Here is a 20533-nt window from a genome sequence, read left to right as displayed (position 1 = left end):
TCTGATTAAAGTAAGATGCAAAAGGATATGCTAAATGATAATAAGTGATTTTGCTTCATTCATTATAAAAAATTGAACCAAAACATGAACTTCTTGAAAAAAAAATATGAAAAGTTTTACCATAAATAACGTAATATGGAGGGTGGGAATTCAGACGAAAATTTCATTAGTCAACTATATCTGGAATCAACTACATCAGAAGAAGATGTAAAATTTTCGGCAGCTTAATTAAAAAATTTTACAAAAAAAAATTCACAAATCAATTCTTTTTTTCAGTTATTCCATATTTTCAACGTATTTCCTAATCACCAGTTCTACGCTTCTTAGCCATATTGCCTTCATCCTCACGTAGTCGACGAGCTCCAGCCAACTTTGGCAGTTGTTTATTGATATTCTCTTGCGCACTAGATATATGTTGACATACCTAGAAATTAAAAAATTCTAAAGTGACGAATTAAGATATTTTCTAGCATCACCTTAGAGCTTTTCTGCCCTAACTAGAAAAAATTCTGCAAAATTGAGCTGTGATCGCCATCTGATCTAGCACTTGCATCGCATCAAAGATCTTGCTTCCATAAACTATCGATTTTAAAATTTCTTTTTTGCTAAACCTGCCTTGTCCTAGATCTGCTCATATAACCTCTCCCTGTGTACTGCTTTGCCAGAAATAACATCAAAATCTTACAGAAGACACATAAAAAATGCCACACCAACGTAAAACACTTTGCCACAAAAGAACATTGTCCTGCCTTGAACTTAATAATAAAGTTCGCAAAGAATAGTCCTTTTTCTTCTCTCCTAAATGATAGAAGGGGAATTCAATGAATTTTGAAATACCAGCAAAACTTCATGCAATTATCTAACGTGAAAATAATCCAGTTTAGACATGGGCATACTTAGGTTGTTTCATTTCCTTGTCTTCTTTCAGAGTAGTTCCGGTTACAAGAGAACCTCATGGGCAGAAAGTGCTACCCAATGATTCTGTGAGGTGAGACTATCTGAGCAGTTGGTAGTTCATACAACTAGCCAGCTAGCAAATAAATAGCATCAAGCTTAGACCTTAGATGCCACCGTCAAAAAACTTCTATTTTAGCTTTTTTGATTCTCGGAGCCTTTTGCTACATATTCGACAAAGCGCTTAGCAGACGACAAGTTCCTGGACATTTTTAGACTTGATCAGACTGACCTCTGGACAGAACATTTGTTTATAAAACTTTGAGCCCAAGAAGGATTTCGGAGCAGATATCCTAGCTTGCATGCCCGACAAGGCATATACAAAGATCTAAAGTTATTCCATTTATTTGTTTAGATTATCAACAAATACTTTCAAAATTTTTTTGATAATTACGCTAAAGAAAAAGAAGCTAATTTAACAAAAAACGGGTTTTTCCATGGATAGCGAAGAGTGAAATTGAAATTTAAAATGAGCCGAAATCAATATGAATCAAGAAGGAAAACCTAAAAGGAACAAGAATTACAATGAACAATGAAGCAAAACTTAATAAAACATAGATTAAACACAAATAAGGGCAGTGCTGCCATCCTCCGTTAAAATTACACCTTTTCGGATTACTAATTACAGTAATTAATAATCCAACAATTAATTATAGTAATTAATTAACTGTATTATTATTAATTAATCATAGCAATCCTGAAATCGAAGCTCAGATAGGGTTTATCTCTTCATCAGTCGATATACAACCATGCCGTTTTTTTCAATGAAATCCAAATCATATATATTTAATAAGTCAAAGCTGGTTTACCTCGGTTTCGCTTCAGAGCAAATAAGCCTTTTCTCTGCTACAACCCTTTTTGAGAATAAGCGGTGTAGTTTTCATCAATTCGTAGCACTTTACACAGTGCGACTATTTTTATAAACCCTCAACCAGTAAAATAGTGTTTGTAAAATAGGATTTGTAAAATAGTGGGTTATTTTTTTTGGAAGGAACTGTGTAAAAAAGGAAAGAATATACCTGACACCTTTTTTTTTGAAAAAGAATTACATATTTAGAAGAGTTTCTCTAATGAAATGTTATCTACTGATTGTACTTTAAAATTTTTGAATTATATACAATCCCACTACGTAGGAGGTAGGGACGAAGAACAAAAATACGTCAATACTTCCAGCTTAGACAGCCAGACAGTGTTTTTCAGAACACAAAATTAACGACAATGAAAACATAGTAGAGTCTCAACAAATCAATGAAGAGAAAAAAACTAAAAAAAAAAAAAAAAAAATTGTAAATTTACAAATTCTTTGAAAAAACCATGAAAAATTGACCAAATCTCTGAGGCAGTTCAAATTCATAGCGCTAGGAGCATTTTTTCAAGTGTTTGAAAAGTTGAAAGGTTGTATTGTTTTCTTAAATCCAAGCCAACTCGATTTTCTCTACTTTATTATAGACCAAGGTTTCTTTTTAATTTGCAGGCAACAAAATCGACAAAAGCTCAGCAAAATTCATTTCAAAAACTAACATTGTATACAACTCCCGCAAGAAGTCTAAAAACCTTATTCTCAATCTGACCCAAAACCATGAAAGGGTCATTTCCAACCATCGTTGTGGTTACTACGAGTTGTTCCTTGGGAGTAAATAGGAACTTAATGAGAGGAAGCCAAGGATGAAGCTTTGAATAGATTAAAGCAGAGTAGGAGCGTGCGCAGGCGTGTATAGTCTTAGACAGCTCGGTACTTCAATAAGATGTTAGCAGTAATAGTAGTAGTATTGCTTCAATATCTATTAAAAAAACAACACTTCTTCCTTGCATCAGAAATAGGGGATATCAGCGTTCATCTAAATATCTGAAGTAGAATATCTTTTATTCAACTAAAGAGAATATAATTTTTTTGTCATTTTATAATAAAGTAAAAAAATTTTTATCGTTGAATAAAAGCTCATAAACGGTAGGTTGACATCAATTTACAAAAAATAGATTTTCATAATAAAAACAGACTCAGCTTCTCGAGAAAATTAAAATTCCTAGATATTAATAATAATAATACTAATAATAAAAAAAACTCGACAAATGAAAGCTAAAAAATACAAGCTTGATAACTTCTCACAGGCAGCTTACAGAAACAGACTCTTCAATGATTAAAAATAACTTCATTTATCTCAGAAATCCAAATTTTTCGGTATCAGAAAAAAATAAAAATAAAGAAAACAATATATTTCTTGATATACGAAAGTTCAATAATACGAAAAATACATTTTCAAAGCGAAAGGACGAACAAAGGTCCAAAAATGAAAGCTTGACAATTATTGACCTAAACCTTGCTTTTTTTAAAAGTTTCGCCATTTGATTGTGCTTTCGCATATTTATTAATGCAACCAAAAAATTACGGAGCCGAGTTGACAGAGTTTAGTTCTAATAGATTAAATTTAACTTCAATTAAATCTTTAATTTTTCTTTTTTCCAAGATTGGAAGTTCACACCAAGTTCCTCCGAATTGCGAAATATCTTGGAAAATATTCACCACAATTTCTTCTGTTTTATTACAAATCTAAAAACTATAATTTAGGTTAAATTTACATTAATACCAATATTTACCTTGGTCAATGCTTGTACTGCGTTCTTGAGTGTCAAAATAGCATCAGCTTGGTCTTTCATGACTCTTACCATAGCTTCGTGCTCTTTTCTTCTCATATCTCGCTCATCCTGGAAGAAGATGAACATTTAACAAACATTTATCAAAGAAGAAAAAAGATTAGGAATGCACCTGCACACAGAGGGAGGGAAATTCCCACATTATTAGTCTTAGAAAATTCAATAAGCTTGGACCTTAACACTTTTTTCAGCTGCAGACCCGCACTAACTAAAACCGAAAGTGACACTTGCCTAAAGAGTAAAAAATCAATGGAGCAGAAATTTTTTCACTGATGTATATCAATATCAGGACACATAACAAAATAATAATAATTAGAAGGATGATTTGCACATATCTCTCCATGATCAGTCCCATGATAATCTAGAAAAAGACCATTTGAGTAGTTAAGTCATCGGAATAAAGCGCTTTCACAGCAATTCACTTTCGAATATATAATAACAAATACAAAATAATATTAAAACATTAACGAAAACTACCAACACAGCCTACTTATTTTTATTTTGTGCTGCCTTTCAGTGGACAGGAATGTGACCAGCAGCCGTTGCTTTGACTCTATATGAATGAATAAATGACTGTATTTAAAGCCATTTTTCAGGCCATATACATACATATATAACAACAAACAAACTAAATTATGTAACAATCGACTTTCGAATAACAAGACCCTTCCGGACAAAATTTGCCATTGCTACTATATTTATTTTCGACGTCGACTTCAAAGTTCCAAGAAGGGGCTCACGACCATCCACCCCAAGAAAGCTCCCTCTTAACTCACTTAGCCCCTGACACCTGAAAAGAAAATGGTCTAGCCCATCAAGATCACCGCAAATTGGACAAGTATACCGCATTTCCGGGTGACACCTATTTTTCCAAATACTGTGAAGAGGGAGACCTGCATTCAAGACCTCAGGGATTCTTTTGGAATCCCTAATTTAAAATATAACTCTTCACCATAATTTTCTTTCACCTTACAGTAAGAACTTAAGCTTTCCGACTGCCCAAGGTCGTTCCACCATTTCTGAATTTCTTGGTCTTCCAGCCATGTTTGGATCTCTGACAGAAAGGCTTTTTGATCTGAGATTGGGCCCTCTCCTCCATTCCATGCATACGATAGACCTGTGCTGTCCAGTAGTTTTTTGACGAGCTTTATATGCTTTTGAGCCGTTTCAAGAGTGGCTACTACCTCTTTTTTAGCTCAGTACGTATTGCCAGGGTCCCATCTATCTCGATTTACACCAGCTGTATCTCGAACATGTCCTTCTTTATAAGACCATTATTCAGTCGACTCTGGGCTTCCTTTGGCAACTCGACGCCAGTCAATTCCCTCGAATCAAATTCAATTTTTTTTTTGCTTTTAGAGATCTTTCTATAGTTTCTACTGTCTGTCTTTTCAAATAAGTTTCTGCGAGCTGCTCCACCTCCAACCACTCTTATGTCTACAAATCCTGTCTGTTTTTTTCATTTTTTCCATTAAAAGCTCTTTGTTACTCGAAGTAAAAATCGTAACTCTTTATGGCAGACTTACCCGTTCGTTCAGATCTTCACCGATAGGAACATCTTGCGTACACCCTCGTAATCTACTTAACCCCTCCATTACAAATAGTTTTTCATTCTATCAATTTGTTCCACCAATCGTCAATTCCTCTTGGTTCTGGTAAAAATCTAAACAACTGGACTAGCTTGAATTCGTCTACTAGTAGGTATTTCTGCGTTGCAATTGATAACTCCCTGGCAACTGTCAATGCACGCCGAGGAGAAACCGGCATAGAAATCGAATTGAAATGTACCTAAGTTGTATCATATAACGACTGCAAAGCTTCTCCACTGAGAACCTTGGTCAAAACACATCTAGCTGCAGCATTGTTTTGCTTCTGAATACACAACGTAAATGTGCGTTTGGTTTACTCGTCCGCTAATAGAAGGCAGTCAAGAGCCATGTCACTCCCGAATGTCTGCAGCAAAGGCAAAAGATTGTTCTCATCTTCAAATGACTGAAGCTTTGTTTCATCCCTCAGATTTTCAATCACTTCAGATTTTTAACACTCGCCCATTTAATATTAAAACTAAAAGGTCGAACTTCATATAGATTTCGTGCACAAGGGGCTCTTCAAGTTATCTTGGCAGTGAAACGTGTAAAAAAAAAAAAAAAAAAAAAAAAAAAAAAAAAAAAAAAAAAAAAAAAAAAAAAAAAAAAAAAAAAAAAAAAAAAAAAAAAAAAAACTTAAATTGCCAACAACCAACTGCAATCGGCTTTCATGATGGGTTGTTTGATCGGTCAGATGATCTCTTTGAATACATCTGATTTCATAAGACAAGGGGTTTTCTTTGGTATATAAGCAGCGAAGTACATAGAAAGAGTTGGCCCCAGTTCCACCACCCTTGTAGCAGCAGGACCTATTGACAACCATCTACTAGGCATGTGTTTCATAAAGCCTCGCCTTGGGAATACCAATTCTATTCCGAATCTTTCAATAATCTTCCAGTCTAGCTGCTAGCTCCAATAAAAATGATACACCCTGATAATCAAATTGCCCGAATTAGCGACATTTTCCCCCAAACCTTCCCGAAAGCGTTATGAACCAAATGGATGTTGAAAGCACATATTTCATGCCATTTGTTAATTTATGGTTTTCACTATTGATCAGCCGAAAAAGTTTTTGTTAACATTCGGGCCATTACAACTTAACGTAAGTAGGTTAGAGATTGACAATCCACTCTCATTGACTACTCTGACTATTTCCGACTTTAAGTCCTCTGCTGTGGCAAGACCAATAAAGACTTTCTTCGGGTGTTTTACTAAAACCCGTTTTTTTTTTTATCAAATAAATAGAACTGGGCGAACTTTTGTCACTGATATATTCAAATTATGATTACAGTAGTACCTGCAACTAAGTAAAGAGCAAAAATCAGCCCATAGTAACAGAAAATTTTAAAATATATTAAAAAAACAATAACCGGAGTCTTACAGACCCCAGTTACAAAAACCAAAGAAAACCATATTTTAGCATAAGTAGCTCGAACAAGTCCTTTTCTGCTTGCCAGAGATAGTGGGTTACTGGATAGTCGTAAAAAGTTGAGTAAGGGTCAACCAGAAGCTGATGTTTTTCTCTACATACCTATAGTATTTTGAAAACAATAGCACTAGATATAAGCGGTATAAGGCAACCATTATGATGTATTTACTATTTCGCACTTTCCTTCAAAGTCATTCTCTTGATTGTAAATATACGATACTTTTCTAGTCTGTTTATATACAGCAGAGTTTCAGACAGAAGCCGCAAAAAGCAACTTAGGTAAAACCGACTGTGCCATACCATCTAATAGCCTACTAACTCCAGAGCCAAAGGGAGTCACTCCATTTTACTGCTAGCCTAAAATAATAGCTCAAAAAGAATTCCAAGAATCACAACTGGGAACGTAATATAGAGAAAAGTCTCAACCTTTCAACAGAAGAAAAAAAATAATAAAACTTTTGGGAACTTAATTCAATTTTAGGAGCAAATAATGCCCTTCTCTTGACTTTAAAGTCTTTGTGGCAGCCCTGCCACAATGTGAGCCGACTGAAATAATAGAGACTAAATAGACAGCAGAAATGATCATAATTTTCTCCTTAATAAAAAAGAATATTATCATTCATTTATTTCAATCAAAATTCGGTTAATTAATTAAATTAAAAAAAACTCAAATAGTTTTACGTTCATTTTATCAGTACTGCAAAGACTGTTTTTTTGGTATATAGGTAATTTCTGTGCACCTGACAAGGCATATAAGCTAAAAAAATTTCTTTGGGGGAGGGGATTATTTTTTTCAAAACAACATAAACTGATAATATTGAAACACTACGTAGAAAAGGACTTACTTATAAGATTCTGGGTAAGACGATATACGCACCTACATCCAACACATGCCAATGACCAATACAAATACAGTAGGCTACATGTCAAAGAAAACTGCATGCATGTCTCAAAAAGTTTTTTATTTGGGTGTGTATTTGCTTGAAAATGTGTTTAAGTACATTTTAGTAAAGAATTGGTCAAATTGATTTCTCAAACTATTGGCATTCAATAGCAAAATTTTTTGGATATTTAAATCTATTTTCAAGTGGTTAGAATTATTGTTAACTCAGGGAACTGTTTTTTTGTTTAATGAAAAAGCAGTTGCACGAGTTCCCAAACAACTTTATTAGGTTGCAATTATGCTTCTTTATACAATTTACATCAGATTTACAAGCAGCAGTTTATTGAATGATACTATTTCTGAAGAGAAGGGTATATAAAAGAAAGAAGATACAGTTTATAATTACCCTCAGCAGTGTTGAAAGCACTTTGTCAAATTTGCCGCAACTACCACAAGTCAGACCATTAGCAGTACCACCAGCAACTGACGAATCTTTTGGAAGAGCTACTTTTGAGAGCGTAATTCCTGGTCGATTTTTTAAAATTTCTGTCGTTCCTCCTTCTAAAGAATAAAAAAAAAAATATATATATATGAAAAAACATCCGGATTTTAATCCGAAATAGCTATGCAAAAAAGGAACTTGGTAAGAAATTGGAAAAAGCCAGATATTTTACAAAACAAGAAGTTTTGAAATAGCAAAACCGTTTTACTATCAGATTAATTGCCATGCAAGAAGTATTGCATAATCTAATTACTACACTAATTGTACCTGGTACTATTGCGGTTAGCATATAAAGCTCAACAATGTTTTGTATTTGTTCAGGTTTTTTCATAATAGGATCCTAATATATAAACAAGCAAATAAAATCAATTTAAAAGCCGAAAGTCATGCAATAAGAAGACAAAAAACAAAACAAAAACAAACAAAATAAGCAAAGTAAAAAAAAAAAATCATACAGACTCGAGATGACCCATTGAACTGAAATAAAACTACTGCACAAAATCGCCGAAAGGTATCGGTAGTACTGTTTGAATTACTGTTTATTGACCCAAGGGTCATTATTCTTTAGACGGGAGGTGGCAGCCAGTCTAAAAATCTCAACTTTTTATTTACAAAAGCAGATATTTTTTATTAATTAAGAGACGTAACAAAATTATATAAAAACGCGTAACTTAATAAAAATACATAATACACTTGCACAAAGGTAAATACAAACATCAACCGGTAAACGGAATGCACGTATGAAGATGGTGTTGATGTGCCAAATCAAACGGAGATTTTGTGTTTTTTTTTTTTTTTTAATCTTTTTTTTTCGAATAAAATTTATATCGCTGAGATGCAGAAGTAAAGGACGACAAAATGTGATTAAACAAGACTGTACCCGGGAGGAGGGGGAATTTTACCCGGTTTGACTCCCCCCCCGAATCTTTGTCCAAATCGCACATAAGTAACAAAAATGAATATAAATTTTTATTTGCAAACAATAACCTTGATAATGACCAATCTATTGCAGTCAGTGGGTCTAGCGTTGCAGAACTTGTAATTGTGGAACAGGAAACATGAAACAAAGAGGTGACAAGACAGTTTGTTGTGTCAGTTTAGTGTCCGACTTTGTTAAGTGAATAGCGATTCGAAAAATGAAAAGGAAATGTAATGTAACAACGTTTTTTGCACCCAAGCGAACAAGGTTGATTATTTCTAATAGTGTCGTTGGCGGGTCACCTATGGATTGTTCATCTCCCCCTGCGGATTTAAATAACACGGAAGCCGTTGCTGAAGCTCAAGTTAAACTAGAGGACGCTAAACCCGATTCACATTCTAGTTCACTCAATAAAGTCACTTCGCAGCACGCTTTTATCCAATCTTATTTGGTTCCTAACGGCATTGGAGGGTTTGTCCACAAATCGTCGTCGTTCGACACAGCGTTCAAACTTCGTCTACTAAAGAGTCCTTGGACTCCAGATACTACATATACTTTTTCAATATCTGGGAAAAGAAAGTTGAAGTTTCAGTTGGGTTGGCTGATCCGTTTTAGCTGGTTGTCCTATTCACCATCTGAGGACGGTGCTTTTTGCCGATTGTTTTTTTTTTCGTCCGAAATAGCTGACAAAGGCAGCCATCAGCGCTTAGGTGACCTTGTCAGCAAAGCCTTTAGGAACTGGAAAGATGCAATTGAATGCTAAACAAGTCACCAACAAACACAGTTTCACAAAAAAAAAAAAAAAATAAAAAAAAATATACTTTAACTGCAGACAAGTTCATTTCTGTTGCGGAGAAAAGGCAAGGTAACATCATCAGCCAGATAGACACAGCAAGGGCAGCGCAGGTTCAGGAAAATCGTCAGAAACTGAGACCGATTGTTGAAACTGTAATATTTTGCGGAAGGCAATAGCGTGCCCTTCGGGGTATGGACGATTCCGGTCCCATTTCACTCACGTATCTAGAACCGCCTCAAAATGATAGCGATTTCTGAGCTCTTTTGCGAATAAGAGCAAGGTTTGGCGAAGAAAGTTTGGTAAAACATTTTCTTTCCACAGCAGCAAATTTTACCTGTGTTTCTCCAAAGGTTCAGAAGGGTCTGAGTACCGATTGTGGAAAAATTTTTCAACAGTCTATTGTCGAAAAAGTAAACGCAAGTCCTTGATTTTTGGTGTTTGCTGACGAAACGGCGGACGTTTCCAATATGGAGCAGCTATGTGTTTGCGTCCGCGACACCTCTGCTGGAAATTTTCAAGAGGATTTTCTTGGTTTTGTCCCAGTTACGGATCTATCCGGACCAGGTCTCGCTTCGGCAATTCTGCATATTTTTTTTTTAATCTTTGGGCTTTATCTAAACAAGATTAGCAAAGGGTATGATGGCACGGCAGCGATGAGTGGCCATCAAAGGGGCGTTCAGGCCGTTATACGACAACAGTGCCCATAGGCACTTTACGTCCACTGTAGCGCAAATAGTCTCAACCTTGTCATTTCATCTCTCTGCTCTATTCCAGCTCTTAAGCTTTTCTTTGGAGCCTTATCGAAAATTTTCAATTTCTACGGTGCTTCGCCACTCAGAACCCAAAATCAGAAAAAAAGATCAACAAACTACTACCAGATTCACGAAAACAGAGCCTGACCGGACTCAGCGAAAAAAGATGGATCGAGTTCCATGATTCAACTATAAGTTTTCTTGAGCTCTACCAACCAATTCTGTGTTCTCTAGAAGCTCTTGAGAACACCAACACAGACTGCTTGAAGCAAGAGGCTGAGCTCTGGCGCATCAAAAGTAAAAAAAAAACTATTACAAAATAGTTTGTAAAAATTATTTACAAAAGTAAATAAAGCTGGACATCTAGCATTTTATTTTATTAAAAAATAAAAAACCTGAATGAATGCATCCATGACCAAAATAAGCCAAAACACATCCATTGATAGTTGATAAGATTATTTTGGTTCAACTGATAAAAAAGAAAATTGGACTTGAATTACAACTTGTCTGAAGGGGTCTATGAGTTAACTCAATTTATTTTTAGCCTGCTTTACGGGGGTGATTAGGGGGTCATGAAAATAAGGATTGATAAGAGACTAAGCTTTAGTTAAAGCGAAAAACCGTTTCAAAGTTTTCAAATCCCATACTAAGTCATAAGACGATACGTGTCAGTTACGGTATTTAACTTCGAAACAAGTTTTTCATAGTTCTCTTCCCTTATTTTTTGACTCTGTGACTTTAATAATAGAACCCTCCTTTTTTTTCAAATAGATCGAGGAGAAAGAGGGAGTAGTGAGAGAGAAAACAAAAGAGAGATAAAGAAAGAAAGAGTGAACTATAATGATTAAGAAATGTGCGGGAAGTTTATAGATGAACACAAATACCTTCTTTTCCTTCTTCAGAACTAGCTTCTGCTTTGTCCCCCTCCTCCATTTTTTCAATACCAAAGGTCTTTTCTAGAATTGAAAGAGATTTGGCAAAACTTGGTTTGGTGCCGGGCTTCCCAATAGCCGTATGACGGGCAGTCAGCTCCAGCCAACGACGGCGACATTGCTCTCCGGTCACATTCAGTTTCACATAGCTCTGGAGAATATCAGCGGCATCCTAAAGCAAAATACAAGCAAGCGATAAACAAGTCTCTAAAGCGCATTTTAAGTACATTATTTCAAGTTTCCACAATAGGTCCTTCATATCAAACTTAAAAAAAAGGGGGATTATCCAATGAAAACATTCAGACTTAGCGTTAAGATCTGTGGCGAAAGGGCAGCTTTGCCAACTGGATAATTTTTAACATATAAAGTTAAAGATTAAATTCCCATGCTTCACTACAGAGGGGGGGGGGAGGGTGGAAAGAGTACTACTGAAGGAAGGAACAAAAGTGGCAAAAACATGCCACCTTAAAGAATAGAGAAATTTCAACTCTTTCTGAAATTTTATTCTTTCTTGTATTTAAGACCCATGGAATGTTTAGATGTTCATATGCCAGAATTTGGAATTTTTAGACTACTTTTAACAAAAACCGAATGATTTATTTGAAGAATATGGGAATTCAAAAGCTTCGAAATTTCTTAGGACTTGGACCAAAATCGGCTTGTGATCCAATTCTAATTATATCAACAGTATCCTAAAGGAAAAAATAAGCATACAAGCTATATAAGGCGCTTCAAAGATTTCACCTGCAGACCCCAAAGAGCTATCGAGACAGTAAGATGTCCCACGGCCTGAATTAATTATAGATCATTTGAAAGAAACACACTTTAGGGGGTTAGTTAATTCAGCTTAGCATATCTTTGAAGACCTTTGTAGAAAATTCCATGTTTTTCATATATATATATATATATATATATGTCCCTGTGTCCCGGTCGTCATTTATATTCCCTGTGTCCCGGTCGTCATTTGTGTCCCGGTGTCCCAGTTTGTAATTTCTCTTTGAGTGTCCCGGTCGTCATTTATATTCCCTGTGTCCCGGTCGTCATTTGTGTCCCGGTGTCCCGGTCTGTAATTTCTATTCGAACAATCCCTGTGTCCCGGTCGTCATTTATATATCCCGCCTGTGCCCCCGGCGTCCCCGTTGTAGTTGTGTCCCTGTGTCCCGGTCGTCATTTATATTCCCTGTGTCCCGGTCGTGATTTGTGTCCGGGTGTCCCAGTCTGTAATTTCTCTTTGAGGTTCCCGGTCGTCACTTATATTCCCTCTTTCTCGGTCGTCATTTGTGTCCCGGTCTGTAATTTCTCTTTGAGTGTTTTTTCTTTTTAGTTTTTTACCTTTTTTCTTTTTTCAGTTTTCTTTTTCTTCTTTATTTTTCAGCGTCACTATGAAGTACATATCGACGAACCTTTGTTTTTTTAACTTAAATCTATTTTTTGGCATAAACTCTTTGAGCAGCTTCCTCGGCTGTTGCCATTGTAGGTTCTTCAGTCATTTTACAATTAAACATTTTTCCGTGAACAAATGTCTTAAATACCGTTAATGACGTCACCGTCAAAGCAAAAATGACGACAACTAATTTCATGACGTCAGTCAACACAGAAACATGACGTCACCTGATCCACAGACAGACAACTTATTTATATATATACAGATATATATATATATATATATATATATATATATATATATATATATATATATATATATATATATATATATATATATATATATATATCGAAACTATTCTCTACTGACTGTATTTTTTTTTCGTATTTTTTAATGACTGATTGTATCTGTTCCTTTTGGTTTTTTTTTCTATTAGTTACTCCACCAGTGTTATAACTTCATGTTTTAGGATAGGTAATAAATCTATACATAGACACATATGTGCAAATATATATATATATATATATATATATATATATATATATATATATATATATATATATATATACCCCTAAAGGTACCTCAAACAGGAATGCCTGGTGTACACCTAATGGACGCGTTCTTGATCGCAAGTGAAGTGGTATCACATACCATAGTTGTCGGTCGGGGCGTCATGCAGGTGGGGATGGGGGACACCCCAATGTTTCCATCCAGTCGAATAAAAATTTGAGTCGTTAAAACAGTATTTTACAAGCTTATGTTTTTTAATGAGGATAAATGGGCTGATGGAAACATACCACACAAAATCAAGATCAGACTCAGTCGGGAAAATAAAAAAAAAAAATAGAAGAAATTTACATAAAATATCATCCAAATCAGTCGGTGAAAATTACCAGCCAGTCCGTAAAACCCATCCCCATCCCCCAAACATTTCGGCTAGTGACGCCTATGTTTGGTACTAGACTTAAGTCCACAGAATTAATTAATAGTAATTTAGTCTGAGATTCCATCACAGGGCAACCGTTCTGCAGTTGCAACTAATTTCATATTTTCAAACTATTTTCTTAAACCTTTGTCTTACCCTACCATGGAAACTCAACCCGACAAAAACGAAAAGAATTAAAATCAAAATTTAAAAATAAACCCTAGGATATTCTACAATACATATTCTACCTATATTTTCGAGCATTTGTAAAGTATTCCAAAATTCCTTCCTTTTTTCATTAATTTTACTTGTCATAATTCATCTATGGTTTATCAACATTACATGAAGGGATTTTCTGGGGGGAATATGCACAGCATCGAGAGATTTAGCAGTGCTAGATACTCCACCTCTGTAACATACAACTTTCTGATCTGAAATATTCCGTCATTACACTTTGAAGACAGTGCTCTTTTCCCACGACTTTTTTTATAGCCTGCGGGTTTTACTGAGAAACTTCCTGAAATTACTTAAAGTTACATAGAATAAGAAAATTAAACCAACAAAACCGACTAGAACGGCACCTATTTTTCAATAAAATTTGTTATGTATAAAACCTTTTATTCGGTTTGTATAAAGCCAATTGAAGTTTTTTCTTTTATCCCATGACTGACAAATACAAGAAAACACAGTCTTTCTCCTTATTTGAGTCCCCTCCCCCTCAAGAGCAAGGATAGGACCAATGAGTAAATAGTAGTCAGAAGGATCTCAAGTCCCGTCTTACCAAGAAAATCTTTGATAGCATTGATACTTTTAAAATACCAGATCCTATCTCACTCACTGAAACCAACGAGAATATCCCTCCACCTCCCAGGAACTGGACCTGCGAGTTACTATGCATTAAGCTACATAGTAATGGGGCAGATTCTCTCTGCTTGGATCTTGTCTTTAATTTTCACGTAAGTGCTTATCAGCACAAGAAGTTGATGTACCTATAGTTGGAGGAAGGTTGATTGGTATAATATGATATGTTAATAGTCTTCATCGTTTGCAGCTAAGCCACCCCTGAGTCGGCAATATTGTCAATAATTCCGGTTATTACTGTTTGAAGCCAAGGTCTCGTATTAAAAAAAAGTTATGAACAATAATAGCTTCATCGTAAAAAAAAACACACTTCATTGTAAAAAAAAACATTTCGTGAATATGACCAGGACAATACTAGACATACACTGAAATACTGACAATGATTTGCCCGATCAGATGTACAAACTAAAATATTGGTAACTTTATTATCAGGTTAATTCTGGTAACTATATTACTAGTATGTGGGCTACTTCACACCTTTTTATAATATTTCCACTTGTCTAATCTTACGCAAAGCAAAACCAGGTCCATACCCACGATTTTTACTTAACAGGCGGAATTTCAACAGCAGAGAGATCATTTGAAGTTTATTGTCAGTTTTTAATAGCCACAAAAAGAAATTATGCACCACTGTATGAAGTTTCACATTTCAGGGGGAGATGTAGGGAGAGGAATCAGAATACACCCTAGGTATAGCCTTGATTCAAACTACAAACCTACCTTACTGAATGAGCACATACCTTGCAAACTTGGTCAACAGTGATATCATTCGCTTCAACTGCTTTGGTAAAATGGCGCAATATTCTGAGGAACATTCGTGTGGCCTTGTCATTCCACTGGAATGCATCAACAGCAGGAGCAGCAGGGGTCGCAGGGGCAGCGGCTTTGCTCCGTGAAGTGTCAACATGCTCTTTCAATTTGGCTTCCATTTTCGCTAAGTACTGGCTCATCGGCATTTCTTTAGGCCTTTCACCCTAAAATTTGAAGTGAAATGGTCACAACACTTGCACATTTGGGCATAGCTGCTAAAGTTCAAAACTTGAGGGTGGGCTCATAATATTTTCGTGAAAAAGAACATGATATATTAAAAAAATGAACCAGAAGATCAAGAGGGGGAGGAGATTTCTCGTCCTATTAAAGGAATAAAATTTTCAGAATTCTATCCAAGGGAAATTATGTTATCAACAACTTACTGTACGGAATCAAGATTTGATATAAAATTCATTCAAAACAGAGTATCACAACTTCCAAGAGAGTCAAACTCACAGGGGAAACAACAGATGGGGAAAATTACGACAGAGTGTAAAATAGTACAAAGCAAACACAAAATCAAAATATAAAAAATTAAAACAGGTAAATCTATGTTGAAGAGAGAGAGAAAAAGGAAGCGTCACACCAAATTTTCTTGACTCAGAGTTTGACCAACTCAGTGATGTCTTTTTTGGAAATTGTTACCCGATCTCCTCAATAAAATCTGGGATTGAAAAGCGCATTAAAGAGTCTACAAAAATCGACAAAGATTATTCAGATCAAAAAGAAAATATGTTTATCTTAGTCTTCCTTCTCTTAAAGGGGCTTCAGACCAAATTGACAGAAATCCGAAAAAAAATTATATTTCTAATTGTTACAAACCCAGTAAAACTATTAGATCACAAATGTACCAGGGTAAAGATCCCACTCTTCAGTTTGATAATTCTGGTATCTACAGAATTTCCGTGGTTTATGGTACATCAAAAGAACAGAACGACACCTTAGGGACAGAAAACATCAGCATTATGTTTTTAATTGACAATGCCCTCTAATATAGGAAAAAAACATGAAAATTTGGAATCAGCCATTCCGCGCTGTAACATCTTATTTGACCTGGCCAGTTTGATTTCATATGACAAGGGTGTGGCGCAGCAATATAAAGAGGAGTTTAAAATATACAATATCAAAATTTAGGTTTGGCCCTAAATAAGGGTAGTTTTAGATCAAGTGACTCTTATTCCAATTGTCTTAGACGAGAAGCTGATAATTTATTCGTCCCTAAAATAAACCCTATGTCACTTTCAGATTCACGAAATGACAGGAGATCCCAACCTCCAGACCCAAATCGGCGGTGATGATTAAAAGAGCGACATACACTATTTCTGTAACTTTTCAGAGGCCAAAAACGAAAAATTTTGTCGACTGTGGTCTCATGCTGAAATTCGGTTGATTTTTTTCAGCCAAATAGGAGACATATGCTAAATATCGAAGTCCAAAAGGACAAGGTCAATAAGAACAGATGTGATCTGTACGTATTTCCTTTTTGACCCTGCGATCCACGTACGAAAGTGGTATATGTTTCTTTTTTATCTTCGTAATGGTACGATTTAGCAAAATTTTGACTACAATTCAATTCCTCGAACTGTGTTTACTCATGCATAGAGTTACACATACATAGTGATACATAGTCATGAGTTACACATACATAAACTATTTTCTACGAAAAGGGCATATGTCACCCTTTTAATTATCACAGCCAAAATGATAAATGCAAAAAAAATATTGATAAAAATTAAACGAGAGAGAGATAGACAGAGAAGAGAGAGAGAGGGAGAGAGAGAGAGAGAGAGAGAGAGAGAGAGAGAGAGAGAGAGAGAGAGAGAGAGAGAGAGAGAGAGAGAGAGAGAGAGAGAGAGAGAGAGAGAGAGAGAGAGAGAGAGAATTGGAAGTATATTTTTATACCATTTTTTCAGTTATGCAAAACAGAATCGTCAAAAACGTCTGAATTTAGTTTCTTTCTCTATGCTAAGCACAATACCAGTATCATCAACAACTGCATCAGTAAAGCAAAAAAGTTGAGAAAACTCACCTGTCTTGATAGATAAGTGTCAAATTCGGATCTCATTCTATTGTATTTGGCTTGCAAAGTAGAGCCATCAAGCTCTGCACCGGATTTATCCTTTAGCCATTTGGAACAATGTTCGAAAAACTGAGACTCAGAGGTGGCACCAGTTTCTAATAGTTTATGATGATCCTTCACAATCGTAATTAGGACCTTGGCTAACTCCAATGACCATTTTGTTTTTGTCTACAAAAGAAAACCAATGACAAGATGCTATTTCTTTTTCTTTTTTACTTATTGTTTCATCAATTCCTAAGGACAGTCACATATGAACCGTAGTCCCATAATTCTATTCGTGGTTTTACCCATTGTGCTACAAAGTAAATAAAGCAAATATTAAGAACAATCTAGATTTTGCATTCACCAAATCCGATAGATTTGGTGAGTTGGTGATTCATGAAAAAGATGATATTAAATCATAAAATACGACGTGTTATCCAGCCATCATACATATGCAGAAGATGGTGAGGAAAAGCAGAATAATAATCTGTGGTACTGAGCCTGTTCCATTCAGTATCGCATACTTAAAACCTTTTCGCAAAATACATCAGCCAAACACTGGGTTAACATAGCAGGATATTTGTATATGAACCAACTTTAAGCCAGCCATCATCGGGTGCATATTACACGTTCTTTCAAAAAAAAAAAAAAGTATATTGATAAAGAAAGGCAAAACATTAAATTTTGCACTAAGGCAAAAATCAGGTTGGCACAAAAATTATCTATGGGTACTAAATCCAAAGAGTATAAATCACTTACAAGAGTGGGAACTGGCACTAGTGTCGACAAAAAAAAAACTTCAACACCATCTAGCGTTTGGCAACACTTGGACAGGAAAATGATGACAAAGCTTGCAAAAAATGCTAAGCATCACCAAACACTAGACGACATTGATGGTTTTTTTTTGCCTAACGACAGACTGAAATATTTGTGTAAAAATAGTGAATTCTAGGCTAATAGGAAACGTGAAGTTTCAGAAACAAAAATTATTTTATTCTTGAGAAGGTGTTCTGTTTTCTTGTAAAACAAAGTAAAAAAGATGCTCACACTTTTTTTTCTTTATTGTTAATATTAAACTTCGTTTTAATCTTTTAATCCAATGCTTTCATCATGCTTATTCTGTTTTATCATACCACGGACTGATTAAATTTGTTTTTCTATTTTAAAGTTTTGTTTTTTGGTGTTCAACAGATTGGTTGAATTATGACTTTGTTGCATCTGCTATACCGATTTATAGTGATAAAATTCACCATCCTAACTTAAAACTACAGTTAGTTTCTCCATGACACGGTAGGTGACAGTGCCATTTCTTGAATTTTTTTTTTACATGTTCCATGAGTTTTTAGCATGTTTATTTGACCGTAATAAAATTCTGAATCACTAAGCCCAGGACGACTTGAAACCTATTAAACTTTACATTAAAGTTATATAAAATAAAAACAATTCCGGACAATTCTGAGAAACTTTGTCTTAGGACTAGAAAACAACTTTGTTGTTCCTCTTTTACTTTATTAATATTGACAGGTATTCTTGTATGTAGGACACGTAGACATTCAACCTCGGCTACCCCTTGACCCCTGCAGAGGTTTGAACGCATCAGCAGAGCTAACTTAGATATTCGAATAATTGAGAGGTGAATAATCGCTAATTCGAATACTGAGAGGTGACTTCATCATTTTAGCTCAACATAAAAAGGACAATTAATTGAAAATTTGCATTTAATAAAAGAGACTGTTGTGAGAAAAGCAGTTTTTTTAAATCCTAAAAAGAAGTCAATTCAATACAGGGAGAGTAAATTTGATTCTTGTTATTGTTAGGCTCCGACAAGATAGGAACTTCTTTCGAGCAGCCTTCAATTTCCCTTCGCCCGGTGAATAAAAATGTCTGCAAGCACAGAATATCCAGTTCGCTCTTTTCAGATCACAGTTAATATATATATATATATATATATATATATATATATATATATATATATATATATATATATATATATATATATATATATATATATATATATATATATATATATACGTGTCTTTAGCTGAAACAAGAGCTCATATGGCACTTGTGACGACGTCAGAAGAGCCAAGAGCTCATATGGAATGAGATCTAGCAAAATTCTAAGAATCAGTAGTTTGAATTAAAAGAAAAATCAGAGGCTTAATGCCGGTCGGGATTTAAAATAAGAGCTCTAAGACACGAGGTCCTTCTAGATATCAAAATTCATTAGGATCCGATCACCCATTCGTAAGTTAAAAATACCTCATTTTTTCTAATTTTTCCTCTCCCTTCGATGGTCTCCCTCTCCCTGATGGTTGAATCGAGGGAAACGACTTTTTCAAGTCAATTTGTGCAGGTCCCTGACACTCCTACCAATTTTCATCGTCCTAGCACGTCCAGAAGCACCAAGCTCCCCAAAGCTCTGGACCCCCTAACTCCCCCAAAGAGAGCGGATCCAGCCTAGTTACGTCAATCACGTGTATACACATTTGTTTATTTTACCCATCAAGTTTCATCCCGATCTCTCCACTGTAAGCGTTTTCCAAGATTTTAGGTTTCCCCCTCCAACACCCCCCCAATGTCACCGGATCCGGTCGGGATTTATAATAAGAGCTCTGAGAAACGATATCCTTCTAAATATCAAATTTCATTGAGATTCGATCACCCGTTCGTAAGTTAAAAATACCTCATTTTTTCTAATCTTTCAGAATTACCCCCCCCCCCCAACTACCCCAAAGAGAGCGGATCCTTTCCGGTTATGTCAATCATGTATCTAGGACTTGTGCTTATTTTTCCCACCAAGTTTCATCCCGATCCCTCCACTCTAAGTGTTTTCCAAGTTTTAGGTTTCCCCCTCCCAACTCCCACCCCCAATGTCACCAGATCCGGCCGGGATTTAAAATAAGAGCTCAGAGACACGATATCCTTCTAAATATCAAATTTCATTAATATCCGATTACCCGTTCGTAAGTTAAAAATACCTCATTTTTTCTAATTTTTCCGAGTTAACCATCCCCCCTCCCATCGGGGAAACGACTATTTCTAATTTAATCAGGTCTGGTTCCTGATATACCTGCCAAATTTAT

The 20533-nt window shown here is 35.4% G+C and overlaps 1 protein-coding gene across 1 annotated transcript in view; it reads right to left on the bottom strand.

Annotated features, from left to right (window-relative positions):
• Positions 1-208: 208 nt before the first annotated feature.
• Positions 209-20533, bottom strand: part of LOC136026209 (uncharacterized) — a 53752-nt gene continuing 33427 nt past the window's right edge. The window contains exons 8-13 of the mRNA XM_065702543.1: positions 17415-17633; positions 15316-15549; positions 11358-11577; positions 7911-8065; positions 3550-3657; positions 209-424 (exon numbers count right to left, since the gene is read on the bottom strand). Of these exons, the coding sequence (XP_065558615.1) occupies positions 302-424; positions 3550-3657; positions 7911-8065; positions 11358-11577; positions 15316-15549; positions 17415-17633 (1059 nt within the window). The 3' untranslated portion in view covers positions 209-301. The remainder of the gene's footprint in view (positions 425-3549; positions 3658-7910; positions 8066-11357; positions 11578-15315; positions 15550-17414; positions 17634-20533) is intronic.

This window comes from Artemia franciscana, chromosome 4 (genome assembly GCF_032884065.1).
Source record: "Artemia franciscana chromosome 4, ASM3288406v1, whole genome shotgun sequence".
Taxonomy (NCBI): Eukaryota; Metazoa; Arthropoda; class Branchiopoda; order Anostraca; family Artemiidae; genus Artemia; species Artemia franciscana.
The sequence above is the reverse complement of the archived record's forward strand: the minus strand, read 5'-3'. Positions and strand labels throughout refer to the sequence as shown.